Genomic DNA, 15695 nt, shown 5'->3' with positions numbered 1-15695 from the left:
TTAAGAGCTGCAATGAATCAAAGTGGTCCAACAATGAATGTACACTTGGGTCTTGGAAATTAGATGCAAGCATCTGGCAACAAAACGTTCCTAACATGATGTCACAAGAGGCCACAAGGAAAAGAGCAATTGCTTTGCAGAAATCAGTCACAATCAGGACTCAAAGCCAGACTGATCTGGAGGAGGAATTAAGTAAGACCATATAAGGATTCTTAGGTACACATACTCAGTCCCAAGGTTTTAAATACCTACTAAATAAACACAAATCCCAAATTATTTTCAGTTCTGACATTTTCCCAGACTCCTATTTATGACTGCCACTTGTCATCTCCACCTGGATACGTTACAGCATCTCAAACCTAACACATGATCTTAATATATGACCCAACTAGAGTTCTTAGTTTTCCAGGTCATTTCCCTCTCAGTAGCTGGTATCATCCCACCATCCTTGCCTTTCAAATAAAAAGCCTACCAGCCTTGTTTGATGCCTCACCTTTCCTCACCTCAGGCCACTCCTATCTCCTGTCAATCACAGAGCCCTATCAGTTCCCTGCCAAACAGATCCAGAACTTGTCCACTTCACACCACATACATGGCTACTATCCTACCCCAAGCCACTATCATTCCCCATCTCCCAACTGGTCTCCCTGCTTCCACCTTTGCCCCTCTTATCCATTTCCCACCCAGAAGCCAGAGTTACAGTTTTTTAAAAAGAAAAAAAAAAGTAGATATGTCCCTCCCCTGCTCAAAATTATCCAATGGTCTCAATCACAAATAATACCCAAATGCCTTTCACGGCCAACAAAGCCTCCATGGTCTTACTCCTGCCCATGTCGCCAGTCCCATCTCACATCCTCCCCTCACTCTCAGTGTTCCAGCCATACTCCCCTCATTTCTGTTTATTTTGGGTGGTGGTGTGGGGGGAGGAGGGAGCGGTTGAGACAGGGTATCACTGTCGCTCAGGCTGGAGTTCAGTGGCAGTATCTCAACTCCCTGCAACCTCAGCCTCTCAGGCTCAAGTGATCCTCCTATCTCAGCCTCCTGAGTAGCTGGAACTACTTTTAATTTTTTCCCAGTAGCTGGGAAAAGTTTTTAATTTTTTTATAGAGACAACATCTCACTATGTTGCCCAGGCTGGTCTTGAACTCCTGGGCTCAAGTGATCCTCCCACCTTGGCCTCCCAATGTGCTGGGATTAACAAGGCCATGCCTTTTCCTAAATTCAGGCCTTTACACTTGTTTCCTCTGCCTGAAATGAAATACGTCTCTGAGTTCTGCATGACTGATGCCTGTTCATCCTCCATGTGAGCTGTCTCTGTGAAAGGTGCCTCCTCAAGAGGGTCCTGTGCTGACCACCATTTTTAAGTCAGCCTCCTCTGATTCATCTCATCCTCATCACCCTCTTTACTTCTTGCGGCACTCTTATTAACGCCTATGATTTCATTATATCTATATTATCAATGCCCCCCATTAGAATAGATGGTCTATGAGACCATCAAGATACAGCTTGATCTCAGCTGTATCATCAAGAGCCTACTATAGTGCATGGAACATAGTGGAGGGTTAATATCAGTTTGTTGGGCCGGGCACAGTGGCTCACACCTGTACTCCCAGCACTTTGGGAGGCTGAGGCGGGCGGATCATGAAGTCAAGAGATTGAGACCATCCTGGCCAACATGGTGAAACCTTGTCTCGAATTAAAAAATATATACACAAAAAATTAGCCAGGCGTGGTGGCACACGCCTGTAGTTCCAACCACATGGGAGGCTGAGGCAGGAGGATCGCTTGAACCTGGCAGGTGGGGGTTGCAGTGGGCCAAGATTGCACCATTGCACTCCAGCCTGGCGACACAGCAAGACTGTCTCAAAAAACAAAACAAAACAAACAAAATACCAGTTTGTTGAATGGATAAGTTTAAAAAAAAAAAAAAAGAAAGAAAGAAAAAGAGGAATGATGAAAGATAAAAGTGAGGCCAAGAAACACACAGGAAATGAAACTCACTGTATCCTCCATGGCTCTGCTGTAGGTTCAGTCTGGGTGACAAAGTACAACTCTTCTGGTCAAAAACACAAACATCTCACCACTGCCACCAATGCTGCCACCAAACAGCAAGTCAAAAGAACTGGGTGTTCTAGCTCTGGCTCTGATATTAACTACAACTTTTTGCAAAATGAAGGACTTTACCCTTTAAGACCTTATTTGCAAAATGAAAGAGCTGTGTCTTTAGCTTTAAAATTCAAACATTCTAAACTCAGTATACGATTTGGTATACCCATCTCTGCTTATTCCACTTCTCCTTTTCAATAAAAAGCCTATCTAGCACATAAATCCTCTATCTGAAACCTGTGTCTAGGCACACCTCCCCACCTCCACATTCCATCCCAATGCCCCCAGCCTCGGGGTCCATGTGCATGAGCACTCACAGAGATGCCACAGCTTCTCTCTCTTTCACTTGTTATCTCTAGACAGAAAAGAGTGATATAAAGAAATCTCAATCTTCCAATTGGGCAGGTCCACCCCTGATGTGGCAACTCTGCAGCTGGAAGGGATCCACGTGAGATCGTGGAGTTCTGGGCCTGGCCTCAGATTGGTCACTTCACACTGCTAGACATCTTCCAGTTGACGTAAAACTAAAACAGACACTCCCGGAGAAAACCAAGTGCAGATTTTTGTGGTCCAGGCCTCTAGTCAGAAATTGACCTTTTGATAATTTTTTCCCTTAGGATCTTTGGAAGAACTAAACTTTAATTCTGAGAAAGACTTATCCCAGAGAAGACTATGAGTTTTTACAGTACCAACTAGAAAGAACATAAAACCAAGTATTTCCCATGAGGTGAAAGGAAAGGACAGGGAGTAAAGAATCCACACTTAGGTGGCTAGAGAATGAAGGAACATAAAAAACAAAAAATAAAAAGAGTGGCTTTCCAATTTGGGTTCATTTGTAAAATTACTATTTCACAGAAGCAGTGGGAAGGGGTAAGGGAGAAATGAAACAAACCACAAAACCCAACTATCCTCACACTCAGAGCACTAGGAAAGAGAAAATTTCCTCCGACTTGGCTTAGGACCAATTAAGCAAATAAAGGAAAATCACTCAGCTACTCCCACATCCCCTTCTCCCAGCTCTACCAAGAGCCAGCTTCCCCTTCTGCCCCAAACCCAAAAATAACCCAGGCTATTGCTATATTCTCACCTATATTCAAAGTTTACCTGCTCTGGGGCTAATTTCCACATTTTTGGTCCTACATCTCTACACTTTCCTTGGGTTCACCAGAATAATAATCCTTGGATTCACAAGAAATATTAAAATTTGAAATATAAAATTCAAGTATATTTTTAAAACTTTCAAAAATACCCATTTTGCTAAGTGTATAAACAGAAAATTAATGCTAAGTCTGTGAAACATGAGATCTTCATTAAAAGAGCAAAATCAAATCCAAAACCTGACCAGGGAGCACCAAGATCCCTGCTTCCCGGATTGACGACTCCTTCATTCCATGCTCTTGGCTCCTAATTTGCCCTCGAAGGGGTCACCTAGAGCCCTCCAACTGTCTGACCCCCTCAGTTCCATCCTCCCACTCACCAACAGCGCCATGGGGCTCCCAGGCAGTTGGTACCACAGCTGCCACTGCCTGGCATGAGAACTCGGGCCGAGACCAGAGGGAACCACTGCATTAAAGGAAATGCTGACTGTGAACAGAGGCTGAAGATGAAAGGTTTACTTCTACTCCATTGTTGACAGCAGATGCACTGGTGCCAAAAAAAAAAAAAAAAACCCATTCTTCAATAACCAAATGTATGGAGGATTTTGTTTCTCAGAAAACATGCAAGAGCCAATTAACATAGTCCTATGTTCGAAATATGTATTAAATATAAGGGGTTTTAAGACACTGAAGAATCTCAACTCAGCCTACTTATTTCCACCCAAGAAAACAGTAAGTTAATAGGAATCCTCTCCCAGAAACATCTACTAGGAAACCTAGGGCTGAATTACACAGGTTCTTTAAGCACCTAGTTCCAGAGAGAGAAAACTCAATTGTTCTCTAATTGTTTCATAAGCGTAGGCTGATCTCTATACTAGACTAATCTGTCCTGCAGCAAGGACCAATTTCTCTGGCACAGAATCTTGCACTTAAGCATATGGTTGGGCATTTGGTAGACAATGCAAATATTTGCTAATTTGTCTAAAAATTGTTTTAAAGCAATTTTTTAGGTTTGTTATTTTTAGAAAGAATGTTAAATTGTCCCCCTTTTTTTTTTTTAAACTGGGAACATACAGCTAACCCTATTTGATAAAGAAAGCAAAGAAACTCTCATTGAGTTCTTTATTGCCTGAATTAGAAGGCAGGCGGAGTGACCGTTTTGAGGAGGGAGGATCTCACTATTTTGCCTTCATTCAGCTGCCTACCCCTACCTCCATCACAGCACAAAATGTTCAATAAATGGCTCAATGCATTAAATCTTCTTAAGTTAGGATCGGAGATGCAGTTCTGCCATCTTGGTCATTTCTGCCATCTTGGTCATTTCTGCCATTGGTTTTACTCCTTCTTATTTTTCCTTGGTCCCCAAACAAGTGGCATTCAGAAGACATCTGGAAGCACTCAGCTCAAGAGCTCAGTGAGGACGGCACCCCAACCTCCCTCTTCTAAACCAGAAGCTGACACCAGAAAGTTACAAGTTGTCCTCCTGGAAGATAAAGGTTATCCTTCCAGGTAGGAATCATGCCCCCACCTAAGGAATTTTACCTTCTGGCATTATGCAAGACATATCTGGATGGCATAAATGTCTTTGAGCAATGGAGACGCAAATTAGAATGTTTATACAATAGATGTAACTAAACCATAGACTTTACATTAAAAGATAAGTTTTAAAATTCCCTTCAAACCTAATCTTAATTTTGGAGAAATTGGTACCACTTTAAAATTTCAGTGACAGAATGTATGCTCTGATTCTCCTCATTCAAACACAATGCTGCTGTTTATCCATGCAGTAGAGAAAGAAATATTTTTTTTCTTGGTTTTAAAAAGTACAGCATTTGGGTTACTTTTAAAACCCATAATTGAATACGTTCTGTATTATATTTGTGACTCACTCTCAAGTGAAATGTCACCGCATACCCACTCTTTTTTTTAGGTGATAAATAATAAAATATTAGAACAGAACTTTAGTTATAAAGTTCCTTACAATTTACAGGGAACAAGTCCTTCTAAAATAATAAAAATTAAGAGACTCTGTCATCTTGTTTTTACTTTTTTACAGTTTAGAGCCCAGGAAAAACTAACTGGGTCTGAGGAGGTATTAATCAAAAAAATTTTTTTCGTGTTCACATTGTTACCCCAGTGTCTCCCAAAACAATAAATAAAACACCTGAAAACCTTCCTGAAACTTTCTGGTAACCGAAATCTTCTCTCTCGATTGGGTTTTGGATCCTACAGGTGTATCTATTTTTTGAAACACAAACTGTACTCTTATGATCTCTATGTTTTACTGTATATAAATTTTGGCTCAATAAAAAGGTTCTCTAAACCTTTCTGCAAACTGCATTTCAATATCTATAATCAGTCGTCCATCTCAGATCTGAGTTTTTCACGGGTTATTAACAAGATCCTAAAGCCAAAAAGAATTCCCCCTAGCCAAAAGCCACGGACTAACGTCCCCACCTTGCCCCACATCCTCCAGACATTTTCATCTCAAATCCGTCTTCGAATTGGAATTGCCCAAGATAAGAAATTCCACACACCTCAACTGACTGAGAAGGCATCTTCAGTTTGGTGAGCTTGGCTTTGGCAGGCACTTTCAAGTCTGTTTTTTCAAAGGTCTGCTGTCGATAGTCCTCCGGCAGTGGTTTCAGTTCAGGGGATTCACTAGGGGCCTGATCTTGACCATCCATGGGCCGGACATAAGCCGTGGGCTTCTGCTGCATTGCAACACTTTTTGAGGGGAGGGAGGGAGGTGGAAATGTCTGAGAAGGCGGCTGGGCAGGGGCCACCAAACTGTCTTGAGGGGTCTCTTTATCATGGACTTTCACTGCTAGGTCCTTGGGAGATTTGGCTGGGCAACAGCCTTTACTGTTATTGTTGCTGCCATGAACCTTGCTGCTTCCTTGCGTCCGGGGAAGAGTTTGCTGGTTGGAATGTATAGGTGACAAAGGGGGAACTGGGGAAGGCAAAGAGGAGATTAAGGGAGAAGGCTCCCTCTCTGGAGCCGAGTCTGTCACCGAAGCACAGTGGTCTCCGTCAGCTCTTCGGTCACCTTTCTTGTGATGACTAGAGCCGAACCCCTCCTGACCAAGGCGATCCTGGGTCAGGTGCTGGCTGTCCGGTGGGCCACAGCTTTTGGCATGGAGACTTGGCATTGGTTCAGTTCTTGGCTGCGCCATCTTTGGATTGTGGCTAATGTTGCCAACAGAAAGTGGTCCAGACGCAGGAGTGTGAATGGACTGGTGGTGGACACTAGTGTGGAAGGAGCTGGATGGAATGCTGCTCCCTTTGTCAGGAATTAAAGGATATTTTGGCTTTCCCAACCTATTTTCAGGAGCATCCAAGCGATGAGTGTGAGACTTAGTACTAAGGAACTCCTTCACTTCTTCGTAGTTTCCCAACATGTTCTGTATTCGACTAGACAGCTCATCACCTTTTGCTGTCTGAAAAAAAGGAGAATTTGAGAATGAAAAGAACTAAGGAAAACTAGCATTTAACAAACCACGTTTATATAATACTACTAAGGAAAAAACTCTGAACTTAATGTACGACATGTAGAATTTAATGTGCCATTTTAACTCAATTCCCCTGTTGAGAAGACTATCATGGATACATATTACTAACTGTAGAAGACTAGCATTACAAAAGAAAACCACAAACTTTGGTAATTCTGACTAACGACGTTCAGAGAATTTTCATACTTTGTTTTCAAAAATCTCCAGAATAAGTTAGAATAAGTTATCTTATTTTCACAGCTGTGACCCTTGTTCGAACTCAATTATACTGAATTGTTTCATCACAGGGTTCAATATGGTGATAAAACAGGCCTTCAACATCTACTATTCAGTAAATACCTTGTAGGGCTCTCCAAAAAGGGGAATCTTTTCAGGAAATGCCTCTTTCTCTTGGTGGGCTTCCTGGTTGCGTCTTTCCTTCTCTCTAATTCGAAGCAGGTTTCTGTCGTCATTGTACAAACTGTTTCAGATGCCACAAAAGAATGAAAACAATAAAATTTATCAGTCTCCAAGTTTTGCCATGCATACATACATGCAAGAAGGGAGGCGAGGACAGGTCTGGGAAGAAGCAATGATAACAGCTGTGATTTAAAGAAAGCCTAAGTTCCTTAACCCAGCCTTAGGCTGAGGCCTCAGTCACTTGGCTGTGACCCTCCAGCCTGGGGTCCTGGCTCCCAAAACCCAAGCATTCACTCTGGGCCATGGTCTCCATCATGGCTCGGCCTGGTTCCAAACTGAACAGCGTTTTATAGGCAGCAGTGGAACTGAGACAAGATTAATGATATTTTTATTTTCAGCTTGCAAAATATGGGGTAGAGGTGGAAGCTTTTCATCTGCAGGAGTCAGCAGGATGTGAACTTTAGAAAGGCTGTTTTCCTGGATCAGTAGCGTACATTTTGAAAGATTAAAATCAAAAGGCTTATTTCATAATTAAAAGATTACCAGGCACCCAAAACAGCATTTACTTTCTCAGCCTACTCTACTGGGAGTGTCTTGGCATGTAAACCCCACAAAAAATGATTTTTTATTTCTCATTTCAAATGTCAAGGATGACAAAATCCAATTATAGATGTCAGCTCTACCGACGGAGAACGCTTTATAATCTGACTGCCCTACTTAAAACACATAAAAATGTATCCTAAATCATCAGCCCTGGCACCAAAGGGGTTAAACGGCATTCACAGAGAAACAAATCAGAGATGGAGACCAAAAGTAGTGCAGTTTTAGTCAACAGATAAACCAAAAGTGGGCCTGCCTCATTGTCAGCACCATGGGCCACTTCCCAGCCCTCACATGCAATGTATGATTAAAAAGTGAAATAAGAACTATAAAATGACTTCTGTCTTCATAGACTTGCTCCTAGGGAATCTACTGAATGTTTTCTCCCAATGCCGTCTGAACAAACAGGAAAATATTTGATTGTCTAGTTAAGGCTGTCGGTCGATACCTTCGGAAATTCTAGCCCTGATGTCAGACACCCTTCCCCACCCCCTTTCCTGGCCTCTTTGCCCTCTTCTGACTTCTCTTATTTCCTCTGACAAGAGCCTACTGGTCTCCCTGCCTCCCCCACATCTTATCCCTTTAATTCAGCCTTCTCATGAAAAGAAACCCGATTTAAGGCCCTGGTTCTCATGTCACTGTCCATATTTTAAAATAACAAGCATTTGACGGCTCTTTACTACTGCAGAATAAACTCCAAATTCTTCCTTTGGCATTAAAATTCCCCCGTAATCTGACGCAGATCTACTCTCTAGAAATTATCTACTGTCCCCTTGCAGGCCTGCCACATGCATTCTACTCGACAGTCAGTCAGTCATGTCCATCCCCCGAACATACCCTGTAAGGCACCCTCTTGCTCTAATTTCCACCAGGCTCTCTTTACTGAAAGACAACCAATTCTTCCAGAGCCAGCTTCCCTAGGAAGTATGACTCTCTTACAAACTACCTCTATATTCCAGTCACACCTGACTACTCCCCATTCCTCAGTGATATCCTAGACTTTGATGCTTTCATTCCAGCCACAAATTTCCACTGCTTCTCTCTCCACCACACACCCCCATCCTTAATTTTCAGCTTCCGGCAAATCTCTGGAATGATTCAAATGTCACTCACTCTAAAGGCTTCCTCAAATCCACCAAGTATGTACTTACCTAACACATCAATTAGTTCTCTCTCCTCCTCCCTTCTCCCCTAGCATGTGAACTCCACCAGAAACGAACCTCCCAAATCTAGCACCTCTCTTGGTGCTAAAGCATGGTACTCTGCACAGAAGCTAATCATTAAATACTTTTAGATTAAAAAACAGCCACTATACTTACATATTTTTATAAACTTACAACTATTTAAAAAAGATTTAACTCTGGAAGACACATGCAAAAATTATTTTTAAAAATCATCTAAAAAGTAATCTGGTATTTCTATAGCCTTTTAATCTATGGGAGTAGGATGCACGGAGAGAAATTAGCTGCCTGACTGAATTCACTACAATGTGGTAATTATCATCTCTGTAGGCCAGGCGCAGTGGCTCACGCCTGTAATCCCAGCACTTTGGGAGGCCGAGGCCGGTGGATCACGAGGTCAAGAGATCGAGACCATCCTGGCCAACATGGTGAAACCCTGTCTCTACTAAAAATACAAAAATTAGCTGAGTGTGGTGGCGGGCACCTGTAGTGCCAGCTACTTGAGGGGCTGAGGCAAGAGAATTGCTTGAACCCAGGAGGCGGAAGCTGCAGTGAGCTGAGATCGTACCATTGTACTCCAGCCAGGGCAACAGCGCAAGACTCTGTCTCAAAAAAAAAAAAAAAAAAGAAAGAAAGAAAAAATTATCTTCTTAGACCTGTGTGTATCAAAAACTTTTCCTAGATGATGGATATTGCAATATCAGATTTTAAAAGAACTCTTAAAATCACAAAGTTAATAATTTATGCCAGTCAAAATACTGAAAAGAAGCTGCTGCTGAACCAGAAACTGGTCATGGAATCTTCTGTAATGAAGTCTGAGTCTCACCTATTTCAGACAGTTAAACTTACTTCTGGTTGGCAGTAGCACACTGGACTTGATGACACTCAATTCCTTTCAATTATTTTATCATTTTGGTAATTCCTCTTGTTGGTTCAAAAGATCATATGCCATTAGCATATAACCATAGAAGCCAAGTAAGCAGGTTGATTACGAAATCACTTTTTCCTTCAAACTTGTTTTATAGCCACTTTGAGCCAGTTTGCAGGGAGGAGCTAAGCAGGCAACCAACCTCTGAGCATCTAAGCTTCTCTTCTCCCAAACTATCCAGTGCATGCACCTTGCAGCAGTCAAGACAGGCCTATGGGTGAGTGGGTGGGGGAAGCTTACCATGGGCATGTGCTTGTCTGCTTGGCTATTCTCACCACTAAGGGAGTTCTCCCCTCTCTGATATGCCACTTACAACAGCAGAGCCCCTATAGCCAGTCAGTGTTCACAGCCTTAGGCTCCGCTTCACAGGGCAGAGCTCTGCCCCTTCTAAATAAATGCTACCTTTGTCTCAGAGAAGGGAACTCCAAATGGCAATTCTCAGTCCAGGATCCAAAAGGGAGGGTGTGAACAGTTACACCTCAACTAACAGGCTGCTCAGAGTCCTCAATTTTCTCATCAATTCCACACACTCAATTTTCCTTTAACAAAGTTACGTTACTAAAATATTTTTAAATCAATCAACTCAGCCTTGTATTAGCCTTATTTCAGCATCAGTTGGGTTTCTCCCATACTTCCAGATTTTCATTCCAAAGTATTGAAAACTGCTACAGAAATAACCAGAAGAACACAATTAAGCCATTCTTTCACAGAATTCCTAACACTGGTTTATTACTATGTGACTCTAAAATCAAGAAGTCTCCCACAGGGAGGAAATCCTATTAAGGATTCTAGTTAATTAAGGTTTTACTTCATCAGTGTTGAAAAAAATTTTAAAAACCCACATTAAGATTTCATTGGCAGACATGTAATTCTACACCTATTTTGAGACAAATTTTCTTTTTATGATTCACCATCACCCTTCAACTAAAAGCCCTATAAGTAATGAGGTGAAAAAAGACATCATGGATATCACTGGTAGGATGAGTTTTATGAGGTCCAGGCTTTGTGAAAGACACTTGCTCTTCCCACACTGTCCAACAGCTCCCTCTTGGGTGGAACTCACGAAAGCTCCTGGGCAGGGCAGAGGAAGACCTAAGAGGCAGGAAGTTCACAGAGTAGAGGTAGGCTTTGAGCCCCTGCTCTGGGTTGCCTCCTTTCTCCTTGCAACTAAATTGTTTTGCCAGTCACATTAAATAGCTTTCTGGTTTCTTGTTGCAAATTTGCAATGGCTTAGGGAATGATCTGTTAAAAGCTCCCAGGCAAATCTTTTGTGAATATTTTCTTTTCCTTGGTTCCATTTTGAGATAAAGGAATATGAAATTTTAAAAATAAACCCACTATTCATACCATGAGTAAACCTTTGTTCAGCCCATACACATCACTGTTTAAACCAAGGTGTAAGCAAGGAAGGGGCAGATGGGAAAATTTTTTAATGAGGGAATTTTAGGAAGCGGCAAATGCCCTACATGATTCACAAACTCTGTAGTAACTTTTTTTTTTTTTTTCCCCCCAGATGGAGCCTCGCTCTGTCGCCCTGGCTGGAGTGCAGTGATCTCAGCTCACTGCAACCTCTGCCTCCTGAGTTCAAGCGATTCTCCTATCTCAGCTTCCCGAGTAGATAGCATTAGATGCACCCGACACCACGCCTGGCTAATTTTTGTATTTTTAGTAGAGACAGGGTTTCACCAAGTTGGCCACACGGGTCTCGAACTCCTGACCTCAAGTGATCCACCCACCTCAGTATCCCAAAGTGTTGGGATTACAGGCGTGAGCCACCACACCCAGCTGTCAATAATCACCTTTCAATAACTATAAGTTAACTGTCACTTTAATAAAGGTGGCTTTTTTTTTTCTCCAGTCCTGTGTTAAGGAAAAACGCATCCCAACATCAGCCTGGCCATTCTTTCCCACTGTTCCAAATAGAATATAGTGAGTTACAAGTTCTTCTTAGCTGATTTTTTTGCATTAGCTAAGAGGTTCTCAAACCTGAGTCAGTCAGCTGGAGGGCTTGTCAAAACACAGAACACAGAGACCTACAGTTTCTGAGGCAGTAGGCCTGACATGGAACCCGAGGCTTGTATGTTGAACAAGTTTCCAAGGGATCTCCAGGAGTAAAAGACAGCGCATACTTTTTGGGGCTCACCAAAATACAAAAGCAATGATAGCAGCAGCAGCCTGGCCAAGGAATGGCATCACTTAACATGTTAGTCAACACTGATTTTGGCACTGTCGCATCAGTTTTCTATTTAATTTTCACAACAACCCTGTGAGAGTGGGATTATTAACCCCATTTTCCAAGTGAAAGAAAGCTAGCTCAGAGATTGACTTTGCAGCCAGGTGGGTGGCTCACGTCTGCCATCCCAGCAATTTGGGAGGCCAAGGTGGGCAGATCACTTGAGGTCAGGAGTTTGAGACCAGCTTGGCCAATGTGGTGAAACCCTGTGGCTACTAAAAATACAAAATATTAGCTGGGCGTGGTGGCGCACACCTGTAATCCCAGCTACTTGGGAGGCTGAGCAGGAGAATCACTTGAACCCGGGAGGTAGAGGTTGCATTGAGCCGAGATCGTGCCACTGCACTCCAGCCTAGGTAACAAAACGAGACTCCATCTCAAAAAAAAAAGCAGGGCATGGTGGCTCATGCCTGTAATCCCAGCACGTTGAGGGGCTGAGGAGGGTGGATCGCCTGAGGTTGGGAGCTCGAGACCAGCCTGGCCAACATAGTGAAACCCCGTCTCTACTAAAAATACAAAAAATTAGCTGGGTGTGGTGGCAGGCGCCTGTAATCCCAGCTACTAGGGAGGCTGAGGCAGGAGAATCATTTGAACCTGGAAGGCAGAGGTTGTTGCTGTGAGCCAAGATTGCGCCACTGTATTCCAGCCTGGGCAACAAGTGTGAAACTCTGTCTCAATTAAAAAAAAAAGGGTGAGGGGATTGACTTGCTCACAAATGGTAGACCTGAACATTCACCAATGCCTGGCAAGAAAGCTTACACTCTAAGCCACAGTTCTGCTAGCAAAGCTGTCAGGCTGCGTTAAATAGGGCAGTGAAGACAAAGAAGGTGTGCTAAAGTGTGCTAACTTATAACCACTCATATTTCCTTAGTCTCAAAAAGGTACACATCAACAATTTAGTATTATCACTGCCAGCAGGGTCATCTCAGAGCCACAAAATTGATGTTTGGTTAAACTGCTCCACACAGGCCTGTCGTTGAGGAAAGACCTAACAGAGGACCCCTTTGAGAGGATGGCCAACGGCATGAAGCTGCTCTTTCAGTTATAAAAACTGTGGGCCGGTCACCGTGGCTCACATCTGTAATCCCAGCACTTTGGGAGGCCGAGGTGGGAGGATCACCTGAGGTCAGGGGTTTGAGACCAGCCTGGCCCACATGGCAAAACCCTGTCTCTACTAAAAATACAAAAATTAGCTGGGCGTAGTGGCACGTGCTTGTAATCCCAGCTACTTGGGAGGCTGAGGCAGGAGAATCGCTAGATCTTGGCCGCAGTGAGCCGAGATCGTGCCACTGCACTTCAACCTGGGCTACAGAGCGAGACTCCATCTCAAAAATAAATAAATAAATAAATATAAAAACTGTGTTACAATTCTTGTTTCAGAACCTCTGACATGCCCCTGGGAAGGAGGATGCAAAGTCTGACCACTCCACAGACACCATGAGTTCTACTGGAAGTCTACAAAAATCTATTTAAATAGGGAAATAATTCTCCTTGCAGTAGCCAAGTTCTTGCCTTCAGATCATATACTACTGTCCACCATCTTTGAGGTTCAACCTGATGTATCAAAAGATCTCTACAGAATCCATCAAGCCACCTCCTCCACATTTTTATTTTAGTTAAGTGAACTAGAAATGGGGAGAACCACAGGCTTCAGTGTCTAGTGCCTGGTGAGATCAGTCACATGTGAAAACTCACCTGCAGAACATAAACACTCGAGCCATGAGAGCGGGACTGTGCCACAGATGTTTCACCGACCGAATCCACTGACTCAGCACAAGAGCTTGAATGAAGCTTTGGAAAGCTAAAACGTGCCAGAATGCTCCCACTTTCGGAAAGGTGGTGAAAATCCCGAGGAATTCAGAGCTGCCTGTTCAGCCCCTCAGTACAGTCATTTAGTCACCCCCACGCTGGGGCCTGTCAGGGCACATTTACTCTGACTTTTCAAATGCTTCTTGGGGGTAGGGATGTATGTGTTTAAAATATTGTGGTAAAATGTAAGAAATCACAACTCTGTAAGGATTAGTGAGAGTGATTCCTTTTTCTCTTTCCTTCACACTAAAAAAGGAAATAGCATATGTGGATGAGGAAAAGATAGTAACAGAAAGGCCCAAGTTGGGCATGAGACGTGGGGCAGTGTGTTGGCTCTGGTATCATCTGGCTGTAAGCACCTTCTCCCAGGCTGGAGCCCATGGGCCCTGCTGCTAAACTAGGTTAGTCATGCGGGATTGCTGAATGCCATTCGGTGCTTCCATGGCAACTCACGGCCCACAGGGCTGGCTGTGCACAGCTGACTACCCATTTATCACCCTTGACTGGTCACTTCACATAGGCCTTCCTCTGATAGATGTCACCAACTCTCTAGAATTCGAGTTTAAATTTTTAACTCTCTCTTGGATGACAGAGTGTGATTTCTCCTATATATTTATCTTCATAAGCATGGAGACATCTGGCAGGAAGGAAAGGGAAAATCCTAAAATCAACAGTGTACATTAACTCTGGAAAGGATTAAGTCTTATTACTGTTTAGAAGCACTATGCCATTCTGATTTGAATGTACAAAGGATAGAGCAACAAACACAAAAGTTGGGCAATCCCAGCTTAGACGATGGTAAGATAGAGATCTGTCACAAACAGGGAGGCAAAAAAGACAGGATGCTAGGGTCCTTCCACACCATGTAAGAGACTTTTTTATTTTAAAAGCCACAGCTCAACTTTCTAAGTCCATCTTTTGGCCTTTTGTTTCCACATTCCCCTATTCCTACCATTTAACATGCGGGAAACATTTTTCACACATTGGCTTTATGAAAAAACATCAACATACCTCCAAGCACAATATTAGTTTGACTTCCAAATACAATTTAAACATGAGAAATCAAAGTGGCTCCACGTCTGAAGGCAGGATAAAATGTTGCTTCAAAGAAGGGAGATTTTTTTCATCTCTCCATCTACGTGAAAGAATTTGTAAGAGACTTTCTCATAATAAAAATCACTCGGCTAAATCGTCCCAGAGTTTTCACTCTCAATAACTAACATGAATAACGTTCTTAAAATTTATAAAGAAAGTAATCAGAGACTTAATCCTAAAATGAAGTCTTACAATCTGATTTCATATTAAAAATATCAGCCAAGTACAATGACAAAATAGTACGATGTCAGTTGTTTTCCTGGAAGAGCCCCCAGGGGATTATCTCAATGCATTAGCACTCTATGCTACTCACTTCTGTTTGCCACAGAAGGCTCAGTCTTATTATAATTTATTATAGTATTTATTTTTTGAAGTTTTATGTGACCCCATTTTGCAAAATTAAATCAACCTTGAAAACACTGCCCACATAACTTCTTGCCATTCTCTAGGAGGGTGATACATGACAATGAAATTTACATTCTTGGTACCCATCATAAACACTCTCCAGGACTCAGAGCCAGTAAGATATTTTGCATATCTTAAATATGCATCCTGCAAGTTTTAAATTGAGAAAGACCCTACACTTGGGCAAACGTGACTAAAAAGTCACATCAATTCTAAGGACAGACATGTTAATTTACCTTTCAAAATGAACTTGCCAGGTACTTCTGTATGCCTATTAATATGCAGCAAAGGTCTGAAAGGTTACATTTCACAAAAACCTACCAAGCAGGG

The 15695-nt window shown here is 42.5% G+C and overlaps 1 protein-coding gene across 14 annotated transcripts in view; it reads right to left on the bottom strand.

The window, feature by feature from the left end:
- The window catches only part of AFF1 (ALF transcription elongation factor 1), a 203428-nt gene that overhangs the window by 87233 nt on the left and 100500 nt on the right, over positions 1 to 15695 (bottom strand). For 13 of the 14 annotated variants that reach the window (XM_063663862.1, XM_054486036.2, XM_063663865.1 and 10 more), the window contains 2 exons: positions 7055 to 7175; positions 5741 to 6643 (listed from right to left, as the gene is read on the bottom strand). The exons of the other annotated variant lie outside the window; for it this stretch is intronic. In XM_063663862.1, coding sequence (XP_063519932.1) covers positions 5741 to 6643; positions 7055 to 7175 — 1024 coding nt within the window. The remainder of the gene's footprint in view (positions 1 to 5740; positions 6644 to 7054; positions 7176 to 15695) is intronic. 14 annotated transcript variants of the gene reach the window in all.

Source organism: Pongo pygmaeus, chromosome 3 (genome assembly GCF_028885625.2).
Source record: "Pongo pygmaeus isolate AG05252 chromosome 3, NHGRI_mPonPyg2-v2.0_pri, whole genome shotgun sequence".
NCBI lineage: Eukaryota > Metazoa > Chordata > Mammalia > Primates > Hominidae > Pongo > Pongo pygmaeus.
The sequence above is the reverse complement of the archived record's forward strand: the minus strand, read 5'-3'. Positions and strand labels throughout refer to the sequence as shown.